Source organism: Rhea pennata, chromosome 1 (genome assembly GCF_028389875.1).
Source record: "Rhea pennata isolate bPtePen1 chromosome 1, bPtePen1.pri, whole genome shotgun sequence".
Taxonomy (NCBI): Eukaryota; Metazoa; Chordata; class Aves; order Rheiformes; family Rheidae; genus Rhea; species Rhea pennata.
Genome location: NC_084663.1, coordinates 159,949,293 through 159,962,483, shown reverse-complemented (window position 1 = coordinate 159,962,483; position 13,191 = coordinate 159,949,293). Strand labels below are relative to the sequence as shown.

General features: G+C 35.8%; 1 protein-coding gene across 7 annotated transcripts in view; it reads right to left on the bottom strand.

The window, feature by feature from the left end:
* The window catches only part of DOCK9 (dedicator of cytokinesis 9), a 144,185-nt gene that overhangs the window by 105,219 nt on the left and 25,775 nt on the right, over positions 1-13,191 (bottom strand). For 5 of the 7 annotated variants that reach the window (XM_062566824.1, XM_062566816.1, XM_062566820.1 and 2 more), the window contains exon 2: positions 2,288-2,404. In XM_062566824.1, coding sequence (XP_062422808.1) covers positions 2,288-2,404 — 117 coding nt within the window. Of the gene's footprint in view, positions 1-2,287; positions 2,405-12,718; positions 12,981-13,191 lie in introns of those variants that run through there. The other 2 variants (XM_062566817.1, XM_062566822.1) reach the window with 2 other exon arrangements.

Here is a 13,191-nt window from a genome sequence, read left to right as displayed (position 1 = left end):
GCTACCAACACATTGTGTAAAACCATCAAGTTAGAAAAAAAGTATTAAAAATACAAGTGAAGCAGAATGGCAAATATGGAAAATATGTTGTTATTTAAAAGATTCAAATGATATTGGCAACCATCTCAAGATTAACGGCTTCAAAAATGTACTTAAGTTTATGGAAAACCACACAGGGTTATATAGTTCAACTTGCAGAAGAATAAATAACAAGATGATGAATACTACAAAAAAACCAGGAGGTTTCTGTTCTCTGACTCAGTAATACTTTAAAATATTGTGTAGAGATTTAAACTCAGAGGTTGTTGAAAACAAAAGGTAGACAGCTCAGAGTGGTATTGGAGAGTCATACGCTTGCACCAGTAAATTTTAGAAAAAGATACTTCTAAAAAGTTTCATACTGTAAATCTGTCTTCACATAAATCAAGTTGAGGCTAAAATGGGATTCTACCAAAGACGATGGGGGGAAACTCAGAAAATGAGTTCAGATATTACAGTGATGACAGATAAACAAGTAGGAAATCTGACTATGTTCCAAAATTATGACCACCTGAAGGGAATCCTTTGATATAACACACTTGGCTGCCCTGATGAAAATCCAGTCACAGAATTCAAGTAAAGAATGACAAAAGCCAAGCTAGTTTGTGAACAAAATTCAGCCACTCCCTTTAAAGGGTCAGACTGATAACCATGAAGAAACTTCAGATTTCTGACAGTAAGATATTGATATAAGATGCATGATAGTAAGAACTACAAAACAGATTTCTTGAAACAGAAGTTAAAAACTTCAGCTATCCCATGGGCTGCTCAAGCAAAATGTCAGAATATATTCTTGATTGGTTTGTTTCTTCTGCTTTGATAATTAGGAGCTGGTCATCAGAATGACTCTCAGTAACTGAATTAATCCATTAGATAAAAATATGCTTAGCAAAAATACCATTGGTTCTTCTTGGTCTGCAGTATAAGATCCACGCTGTGGAAAGGGATCCAGTTCATATGGCTTACTTGCATTTTTCAGTTCCAAAACCACTACATGGTGTAGGTGGGGGTCATCGTGAGTGATCTGAAGACTAGTATCATTACATAATGTTCACAGACAATACAATTTTCTTTTGTGAGAAATCTTACTTATACAATCTTTCAAACTTTCACAGGTGGCAGAGAATACATGAAGTCCAAACTACTTTCTAAATATCTGTAGCTTTCTAAAAACAGAATCTCTAACTCTGAGTGGGAAGGCTCTGAGTAGAAAGTTATTCATGTAAGAATCAGTGATAATGAAGCACAGACTGAACAAAAATACAGTGTCCAGGCAGACTCAGGTAAATACTGTAATACACTACAGAATATGTGAAAAAGCCAACGGGTGTTACAGGATTTTATATGCTCTTTTGTAGAAATAGCTCATTTTCAACTTTCACTGTGATAAACACAACCTTAGCTTCAACTACTTAGCTGAACAAAGTGCTCAACATATCAACGTAGGTTTTGAAAGAGTAAGTCTAACTGAGGTATTCAAATATGACACAGCCTCTGTACGACACAGCCCGAAGAAGTACTTAATTTACAGCTAGTTCAGATGTCTGTATACTTTTCAAACATAGGTAGACATTTTGACTGCAAGTACAGAGGGCGGGTATATAAGAGAGACTCTCTTCATTATTTACAATAACTATAGTCTCAAACATATTTTGCTGGTTACTCTAACTTGTTGTAGCGAAGATTCAAAAACAGTGTATTTACACAGAAAAACATAGCTGTTCTACAAAAATGTACTACAATTAGCACAAATTTCAGTTAAGTGCAACTTCCTTAACTTTTTTAAGTTAGTGTAACTTTAGAGCCCTGTTATGCACTAGATATCTTGTCAAAACCCAATTTTGGCTGATGACACATAACTGAAAATCACAACTTTCATTTAAACAGGTTCCTACCCTTCACTGTTAGGAAGGAAAAAATAGTTTTAAGAATTTAAATGTGACAAAAAAAAAATTTTTTTTTGAAGGAATATCACAATTCCTACTTCAGAAAGACAGAAATGTTCTTTAAAATGACCTCATAATCTGAAAGGATGAAGAAATTGTTATTTCTTCTACTGCAACCTGACAGAATGAATCAAGTAGCCTAAAGAGGCTCCGATGGCATAAAGAGGCTCCGATGGCAAACATTTTTTACATCTGTTTTCTAAAGTTAAAAAGATAGTTAAATAACAAAGAAGTGGAAACTTACTATTTCATGACTAGTGCTACTAAAAATCTGATTAAAAAGAATAAAAAAGTGAAATTACCTGAAAGTCATCATAAGGAAAAAGCAGCATCTCACGTAAAGCATCATTCAAAATTTGTGTTTTCCTCTGAACGATGACATTTTCATAGTCTATTGGTTCAATGAGCTTGGGTTTTGCCTACAAAAAAAGAAAGAAAAAAGAAAGTATATTGTGAAAAATTGAAACTGTTGACTCATTTTAAGAGGTTACTCTGTAAAAAGAGGTGGCAAATGCAGATTTCATCTATATTACAAACAGAAAGTATTCAAAATGTAGAGTAAGTTGTCACATGGGTTGATGCAACTGGTATTTATATAAATGAGCATGCTATTTGCTTCAGAAGGAAGAAACATACTAATCTCAAAGTCAGGTGTATTTAACATAAGAACATATCAAGGCCAGTTTCTGGCATCATTATAGCTAGTCAGACAAAATGAGATTTATACATTTTGCCATACCTGATGTTAACAAACTTTCAAAATCCAGTTGTACTACACAGAAGAAACATCTTGATTAGCAATTAGTAATTGCTAAATTTAAAAGTAGAATTAATCATTAGTATGGCAGTAATATTTCTGAGAAACTATTAAGTGGGGTTTTTTTTTCCTCTAGAAATAAATCAAATAAATTAATCTGTCAAAGAATTTGGAAAACTTTAGTCACAAAAAGTTACCAAGGCTTACTTCACAAGTTACACAAGTTACCAGAGATTCTCTCATACCTACCAAGACATAGTTTTATCATTAATAAAAACCCAGAAGCATAAGAGAGCAAAAATTGAAAAAGTCAGAAAACAGTATGTGGAAAGTAAAGTTCCTAAGAAAAGGTGAACAAAAATTGCTGCTATTTACAGTCACTCTGGAAAGATTTCCTAAAAGTTCATCACCTATATTATGTAACAGTATGCTCAGCCCCAGCCAATACAGCTAGTAGCCACATTTGAAGACGATTCTGTTGAGCTTATTACCTTTCTCCTCTGAGGAGACAAAGAGCAACCATTGAGCTGGCTGTATACTATATTCCGAAACATTTCAAGACCTTAGCACCTGAGCTACAGCTTCTGCTACATCTTCTCCTCTTGTCCACGAACCTGGCTCATCACAAAGCCACAAATTAACACTGCTGTTTAGCAGAGACATCTCAATTTTATGTTCCTGTACACATCTATAGCTACATTGGAACATTTTGACTTAGCTTAGTAAAAGCATGAGATAAGCATGGAAGTGCAGCATAAAGGAAAAGGTTACATCTTCTTTAACTAAACACAAATTTCAAGGTAACTTTAACTCTTTGAACATTTGGACTACTGTAATTGGACCCAAACCACTGAAACTGAGCGCTCCAAACTTCTTTAGTTCTCAACAGGGCAAATGAGTCTTCTTCACTCATGCGCTTCTACTATTCTAGATACAGTTTCTACTAAATTATTCCTTCACAAAATTTTTATTTGGACAGCCCAGTTGTGATAGATTGTCATGATCAGTTTTGATTCCAAAGAAATTCCAGTACTTTTACAAACAATCTCCAACTCTTCAGAAGGTAATAATTGTCTCGTATAAATTTGTTTTCCTAGGCCCACAAAGCAGGGGTAACACAGAGTATGAAGAGACATTGCTGCTCTTTAAGTAAAGTATAAGACACCATTTCTTTCATGAAGAAAGATACTTTCACAGCTGACTATCTTTCTCCTACCTTCCATGTAGGAAACAGGACTCTTATTTGTTCAGGCAAGCAAGATGCTCACCTTGTCTCATGATGCTGCTACAACAGCCTCCTTCACCAGTAAAATAACTTAAAAAAATTATGTACATTCCACATCAACAACCAATGTACAAAGTAAGTTTAGGTCTCATTTAATCTTCTAGACTGCTGATAATTCTTCCTACCCTACTTTAGAAGCAAAGAGGTTACAAGTATTGCCAGTTTAGAACCAGATTTATTTAAAGCACTTTCATCTCAGTAAAATCAGACCTCATAATCCCAGTACAACTACAAGGAAGAGAACAGGTATAGAATCCTATATTCTACTTTGAGTCTTTGTTTCTTTGCCATATCACAAAAAGCCTTAACATCAAATAATTCATAAGCAAAAGTCTACAGTTGGCTGTGAAAAAAAGGTCATTTGGCAGTAAGTACAACTCTTTGAGGTGAGTAAATCAAAGTTTTATTAACAAGATTGATATAAACCCCTAGAAAATTTGCTACCTCTTATGCTTTTCTTCTTCACTCTGAGTATAGACAAAAATACCCTGGCATCACATTCCCCCCCCCCCCATCTACAGTCACAATACAGATTTGGGGATATAGAGCTCCTACCACAAATAAGAAAAACTGTCAGCTTCCATCTTCAAGCAGATCACCAAGCTTGAGCTCTTTTGCAGGGTACTCTGATGACAAAACAAGGCTTTGGGACTACTACACTACAGTGGTCTCAGAACTGGCCAAGCTGGCATCCTGTTACTCAGGATGCAATGAAGACACCCTACACATTCTGAATCTCAGATGACAGCCTTAGAATTTGGGTCCTAACAGCAAAAAGAAGAGGAAGAAGACAAAAAGTGACAGCTATACAGTTCTGATGTTTAAGAAAGAAAATGGTAAACTGATTCTCTGGTTAAACTGAAAGTCAAGTATCAACTAACAGAGGTACCTGGAAAATGAACCACAATATCTGGACACTCACTTTCTTGGCAAAATAAAATATTGAAGAATGAGAGCATCACCAAAAAAAAAAAAGGGGGGGGTGGGAGGAAGAAAAATACCAAAAGGACATAAGACAGGGCACACGGATCCAAACACTAAATTTGGTGCAACACTGTAATAAGATCCTTTACAACATGACTACTCCTAACTTCTGAAGAGTTAGTCATGAGAAATGATGTGCAATGTGTTATAAATAACAGGTTGATATAAGTCTGTTATACATTGTCCAACCTTTAGAAGAAGCAAAAAGTAAATAATCCAAATTAAACTGGGTCTGAGAAATGAATAGAACGGAAAAAAAATAGTTCTGTACAGAATTTTCTTCTCTAGGTCAAATAGGCCCAGCTCTCTCAACCGTTCCTACATGGCAGATGCTCCAGTCCTCTAATCATCTTCCTAGCCCTAGGCTGGACTCTCCCCAGTAGCTCCAGGTCTCTCTTGTACAGAGGAGCCCAGAACTGGATGCTTCAGAAAGCTAAGGGTGTGGCGTTACAACAAGCTTAAATTGAGCCAAAGGAGACAGACTCCAAAAGGATCCTTCTTCCTTCGCAGTATGTTCCTGAGCCCTCTCACACTAGTATCTACAACTAAACAGCCACGTTCTGAGGCAAACTAGGCAGATGATCGGACATCATGAGGTTCCGCCCAGCCAGGTAACTTTCAGTCAGATCAGGTCATGGAAATGCTGTTCACATGCTGCAGGATAACTTGTGCCAACAGCCGAGAGCTAATGGAATCATTTCAGAAGCAGACCGGAATCAGATTACTAAACAGAACATGAAACTTTGTCCTAATTAAAGCTGCTGCAAAATAATTTGTAAATTCTGGTACTTAGGTTTCAGTGTAACACATAATTGAAAAAAAAAAAAAGTCCTTTAAAAATTTTATTTCAGGCTACATACTTTAATATATTTAAAATTTAACTTGAAAAACTTTTTAAAGGAAAGATGTAACATATACATGGTCAACAAAATTATAAACTTCATCATACTAGGACATTTGCTGCCTGAACTAGCAAGTGCAATTACCACAGTATCAAATCACAGAATCACAGAATGGTTGAGGTTGGAATGGACCTCTGGAGATCATCTAGTCCAACCCCCCTGCTCAAGCAGGGTCACCTAGAGCACATTGCACAGGATTGCATCCAGATGGGTTCTGAGTACCTCCAGAGAAGCAGACTCCACAACCTCTCTGGGCAACCTGCTCCACTGCTTTGTCACTCATACAATGAAGAAGTTTCTCCTCATGTTCAGGTAGAACTTCCCGTGGTTCAATTTCTGCCCATTGCCTCTTGCCTTGTCACTGGGCACCACTGATAAGAATCTGGCCCCATCCCCTTGACACCCTTCCTTCAGGCACTTATACACATTGATAAGGTCCCCCCCCCCTCAGTCTTCTCTTCCCCAGGCTAAACAGGCCCAGCTCTCGCAGCTGTTCCTCATAGGGCAGATGCTCCAGCCCTCTAATCATCTTTGTAGCCCTATGCTGGACTTTCTCCAGTAGCTCCACGTCTCTCTTGCACTGGGGAGCCCAGAACTGGACACAGGACTCAAGATGAGGCCTCACCAGGGCTGAGCAGAGGGGCAGGATCACCTCCCTTGACCTGTTGGCAACAGTCTTCCTAATGCACATCAGGATACCATGGGTCTTCTTGGCTACAACGGCACACTGCTGGCTCACAGCGAACTTGTTGTCCACCAGGACTCCCAGGTCCTTCTCTGCAGAGCTGCTTTCCAGAAGGCCAGTCCCCACCCTGTACTGGTGCATGTGGTTATTCCTCCTTAGATGCAGGCCTCTGAACTTCCCTTTGTTGAGCTTCATGAGGTTTCTCTCTGCCCAACTCTCCAGCTTGTCAAGGTCTCTGTGAATGGCAGCACAGCCCTCAGGTGTACAAGTTACTCCTCCTAGTTTTGCATCTTTACACTAATTCCATTAGCACATGGCAAGAGAAAGCTGTCATCTCAAACCAGAAATGAACTTTTATTTGGTTTTGCACATGATCAGCATTTTCATCCTTTCCTAACTGGTGCTGAAGAGCTACATCTATCCTCCTCATAATTCTCTTTGGAAGGTGACCACTGGAACAATGCTAGCTTTGGTGCTTCTCATTTTACAAGCAACAGTCCAGGAAAAGAATTACTTTTATAACAACCTAGGTAAAGTTATTTCACAGGCCCCTCAAAAAGATCATGACTCTAGCACAGCCAATTCGAAACAAAATATGTACATAAGGTAGCTTCAAAGCTTCCCCAAAGTATCCAATTCATTGCAAATGCATAGCTCTAACCTGCATCACAAACTAGGTCAACCACAAGCCTAAAGCTGATAAAAGGAACCTTAAAAGAAAATAAGCTTTGCCCTGCACAACACAAGCTAAGCAGAAGATTAAAAAAGAATCCTACCCTACTAGAAGCTTTTAAACAATCTAAAGCTTTCCAGAGCTGAGGTCCTGGGTACACATCTCTAAGTCAATGGGACACCAATACAGTGGTACCAGAAAATAATGTCAGCTTCATATTTAACCAGTAATGTATCTCCTGCTTTGCAGAAATACTATTTCTGCAAAAACCATTGAACAATTTCCTTCTCTGAAGGAAGTATAAAGTATTATTCATTTCTTTCTTAGTCATTTGTCAGATTCAAAGAGCGAGAAAAGGAAGAGGATGTTTTTATCAGTTTAAACCAGATATGAAAAAACAATAAACAGCACATTGACTTTGGCATTTAGCCAAACCTAAAACATTACAAGGAAGCAGATCTTCTCAAGCTTTTTTTCATAAAAACCATTTTCCAGTCTATTATTTCATGTAATGTAAAGGAAAAGATTCTAGATAGGTATAGTATTATTGAATTTGATTTATGGGCCAATGGAGACAGATAAAACCCAGCCTGGTCAAGACTGCAAAATCAAGTTTACAGAAACTAAAGCCAGCCTCTCAAACGAGGCTTAACTTTTCCTATTAATTTGCAACAAATAAAAGTTATTTCCGTAATCTAAGAAAATGCTAAGAGTGCAGTATTTCATGGAATCTATCACTTAGGTTAGCCAGTGACATACTTGTAGGAAGATAAACAAAGAAAAGTATCTGCTGTATCACTTCATCTTTGCCACTGTATTTCAAGTATGCATTTTTATCAGAAATAAGAAGCACTTTAAAACAGCAGTCACGACACCAAGATGTTAACTATTTTAATCCATCACAACATGGTTTTATGTATTTGAACAAAAGCTGTCAAAAGACATCTGAATAAAATGCAAGAATTTTCAGTTAGTTCAATGATTGCCTACATTATATGTTACAGAAAACGTTTGTCTCAACTGCAAGTTACAAGAAAAGGTATAGCTCATTATTTCATCTTTCACTTGTTCTCTCAAAAAACAAGGCATGGTCAGCATTTTTTATAAGAGTAATTGTTAGCCTCGTGCTACAAAATATCATATAACTTATAAAAATATATATAGCACATATTCTCCTGAAAACTTAAGAAGGCCCCACAAAAAGCAGAAGAAAGCTTTAAGTGGTAGCAGACAACACAGTATATGAACTGAACAGCACACAGTATTATGTATTTCCCAACCTTGTCCTGTGGCAAGGCACTTGGGAAGAACAGCAAGGCTATTTAATACTCATCCTGGAAAATGGCTCATTGTACCTCATGTCCCACAATCACAATAAAGTTTTCCAGATTGGGTTATTTTTTTTAATCAACTTTGAAATCCATTAAAAAAATTGTACATACCACAAAGCTTTTTCTTAGATATTACATTACTCATTACAGATAAGGTTAATTTGGTAACTTAAATTTTGGAACAGTGGGAAAGAACAAGCATTTATAGATTTATGTAAAGAACATCCTACCACTGTGTACATATTTAAGTAGCATTATGTTTTCATTGACAAATTCAAAACTTTTAAGGCTCTAGGACTTCAAAAATAAAATGCATTCTTTAAATCACCTATTCCTGTGCTTAAATAACAGGACCAAAAATGATTATCATGGCACTGACAAAAAGCCAAAGTAGATAGCTATACAGGCTTTTTTGCACAATATTTCTTTTTAAAAAAAAAACACAATAATCTCTGTTACATTTGTTTTTTCAGTTTACCCTGAATGGCTGACAACCTTTGTTCTATTGTTTACCCAAGTATTAAGGAGGCTGTAATGAAAGAAAGTGGATGTTTCCAAATCTCAGCAAATATAGTCAAAATTACAAAACATCGTGGTTTTATTTATAAGAAATACTTTTGGCAAAACTCTATCAGAAATACTGAGGTGTCTTACATTTTACTACTTCAAGTGTATTTTCTAAGCTTGAGCAGAGGAGTTGGACTAGACGATCTCCAGGGGTCTCTTCTAACCTCAATCTTTCTGTGATTCTGTGATAAACAAAGACGGCCTGCAGAAGTTCCAGCTTCCCAGAGACACATCATCTGATGTGATGAACAATTACTACTTCCAATACAGTATCAAAGTGCAACTTGACAGCAAGTATCCTAATTTGGTGATTTCTACAACTGCTAACACACTAGCAGCTCATTCCAAGTATGGTTTTGGGCAACGCCCAGAAAAGCCAAATGCTTTTTCCATGGGCTCTTCTTGCTTATTAAACTCAAAAGCAAAAGATATTACATGGTGTAATTTGAATCACAAAAAAACAAGACAGCACACATACTAAGCTACCAATACTGAAGATACACAATGCAACTTTTCTGGGGAGCCTATCCACATTTTTAATACTTCATACATAATACTTCACTGGAAAATTAAAATCAACCAAAGAAGAAGCTTTGATAGAACCTGTCTATAAAAATCTTTAAGGTTTTAGATTTTTGAAGCACTTCTCCTAGAATACTAACTGATTCTGGTACTGAAAATTACGTAAAAATGACAGTAGAAGAATATATTTTCATATATTTTTAAAAAGATGTTTCCTATTTCAGTTTTACTTTGTTGGTATCTCCTAAAAATCCTTCATCATTTGTGAAAATATCCTTTCAAAAAGCTAGTAAAAATAAAAAAGTTTAAGTAAATCACTTCAGGTACACAATTAATTTATCCTACCAAAAATTTGTCCGACTAAGTAGCTTTTTAAAGGAGATAATTTTAATTACATTCCCCTCATGTTAAATTTTTAATATGACTGTTTTAAGTGGCAAATACGCAATGGCTGAAAGTTGAAGCTAGACAAATTCAGACAAACACCCACATCATCAGAAAAGCAGTAAGCTATCCAAAAGTTCTGCATGTAGTTGAGCAGAACTTTACTGTTTGTTTTTTTCCCCAGCCATTAAAAAATAGGAAAAACAAACAAACAAACAAACAAAAAGTTGACTTTAAGAGTTACACTTTATTTCAAATAGGAATTATTATAGGAAATTTTACAGCCTGTATTATGCAGAAGGTCAGACAAGGTGGTCATAGTGACCTCTTCCAGCTTTAAAAATAATAATGCAAAATTTATTCTCTTCAGCATCCACCAATAGGCAGGAGAAGCTAACTCAAGCAGATTATTTGATCAATTTACATTGTTTCAGTATCATATAGGATGCTCAAGGTTATAAATATACACCGCCCTAAATATTCTAGCAGGCTGTCAACCACATTTGCAAGAATTAAAGGAGTAACAGAGAAACCTTTTTGCTTCCTTGAGTTCCTGACAGCTGATCCTGTCCTATCTTTACAAGAGTACTCAAAAACAATAAAGTGCAGAGTGAATCACATGATAACTATCCATACAAAAGAAATACATCAACACTTGAAAGAAGAAATTACAATGTTTTTAGGCAGTAATCACCTAGAAGTGTTACGAGGTTGAACCAGAACCTACTGTTCCAAATTATATTCTAAAAAGCAATCTCCTAAAATTTTAAGGTTTCTAGCCTAGACAACGAGAAGTTTTGTTGCTTATATTTGTCACACCAACTAGCAATGTATTAGTCTTACTCTTTACCGATCCACATCCCATACCAGTAAGAAAACATCTACTTTTACTACGGCAGTAAAAATCTACTGCCATATCACAACCCAATGAAATCAAAATGGATGTAAATGTCATTGTTAAATGAAACATATTGCCCTACTTTTTGCTTTGTGTCTAGCAACATCCCATGCAAAGTGTGTTTGCAACAAGCAGCCTAATCACCATTTCATCTAGTTTTCCTCAATAAACCCAAAAAGCAGAAGCAAAGCCATCTGTAATTACACGCCATCTATATACACACTTTTCTATATATGTAACACATTAAGACAAAGACAGCAACTGAAATAACAGCAGACATTTTTGTATGTCACCTATGCTGAACCTAAACGTTCTTTCCTAGAAACACCGATCTTTGTTTTGTATGCACTCACCTTTTACAGTATTTGAAAATCACTTAACACAGGGGAAACATCAATCAAGTATGAACATTAAAATTAAATAGTACATGGAAAATTAAAACAATTCACATCATAAATGTCATAATTAAACACAGTAACCTGTTACACTTTTTTTTAAACTAACAACATGTGCCTGTTGATAAACTACAGTATCCTAAATGTCTGCAGAAATACTACTTAAATATCCTCTTAGAGTACTCATGAGGGAATAAAAACAGTTCTAAATAAAGTTAAGCATTCCAAAGGCAGGAAAGCACACAGAAGATTAGGTCATGTTGTACTGATGAAAATCTGGACCAGAAATCAGAACACACCCATAAAAACACACACGTTGTACTAATAAAAGAATAGCAAGAAACTGAAAAGACTGTGCAAGGGAAAAGAAAACTTGTCTGACAATACAAATGTAAGCTTCTAGTTTAACATAATTAACAAGTCTCCTGAACTTTCAGAAGCACATTACTAAATGCAGATGTCCAAAATGTTTTAGTTGGATTCTTAAACACATAGTGTGGAGTTCAAACAAGTGAGGATCATAATCTGAGGATCATGGCTCCCACTAACTTCAACCACAGCTGGACAAATAAACAGGAGACCTTCATCCTTTTATTCAGCAATTAAGCATGAGATATTAGTAAGTAAAATTGAAATTTTAGCTAGAATGATTTAAGTACTTCTTTCTACTGATATATAAGTATACACTGATTAGTTTAACAATCCTCCTCTGTTATCTGAAAAGGTTTATTGTCTAAGCTGCAGCAAGTTGGTGGATTACTTACAGTTTGCTTATTATATTCTCTTGTTGTACTGTAAAAATTCCAACAGCAGTGTATAGTAGTATAAAAAGAAGCTCTTATTTGATTATGTTCCCCACATACAGAAATTTTTCACTTTCTCCTCACTGGAAACTACTTTAAAACTTTGAATTTCTAAAAAAAGATCCTTTAATTCAAGTACATCTAAACTATTTTTAGACAGTTTTTAGAACATTTAAGTAAAATCTGTGACAGTCTTTAAAGAGATCAAAAAAATTTTAATTGAAAGATACACTAGACAGTTAAATAATACAAGTACTAGAACTGACTTTAAAATATACGTAGTTTTAAAGAAGGTTTTAAGAGCTATACAACCACACCGGACAGAACAGACACTTCAAAATAACAAATACAAAAACAAAAATCTGAAGTCACATTCAGAGAGCCAAAGACTTGGTAAACTAGAACCACAAAATAATATAAAAGACAAGAATTAAGAACAAATCTAAAATGTACTTCACAAGCAATAATCCTGGAATTTCTCATTAGCAAGATATTAAGCAGTTTTTCAACAGCAGACACAACTGAAATTATTAAAAGGAAGAAATACCTTGTTTAAAAAATTCTTACCAGCACTACCACAGGACTGTCCACTTCTACTTCACAGGGACCTGCATCCTTGCATTGCTGCGGAGACTCTATAATAAGCTCTTTTTTAGGATTTCTGTTTGTTCTTGCCTGCATTCTTTGATCGAAAATGCAGAGGACACCAAAACTGTATGCTTTTTTAGCATCAGAGTAATCAACATGCCAGTGATACAGTGAAAACAATAGCTTTTTTCCAGGCACAAACAGCAGAAATACAACTAGGCTAACTTCTCAGCTGCAGTTTGCTAAATCTGTCATGGTGGGAATGCATGACAGACAAAGGCCAGCCCCTAAGCCTGTTGTATTCCTCTGAGAGGGGAGGGGAGATAAAAAAAAAAAAAAGAAAAGAAAAGAAAAAAGAAAAAAGAAGGGTGGATCCATTTTAATGCCTTAATGATATGAATCAAATACATTATAAGAGAATCTGCATTTCTA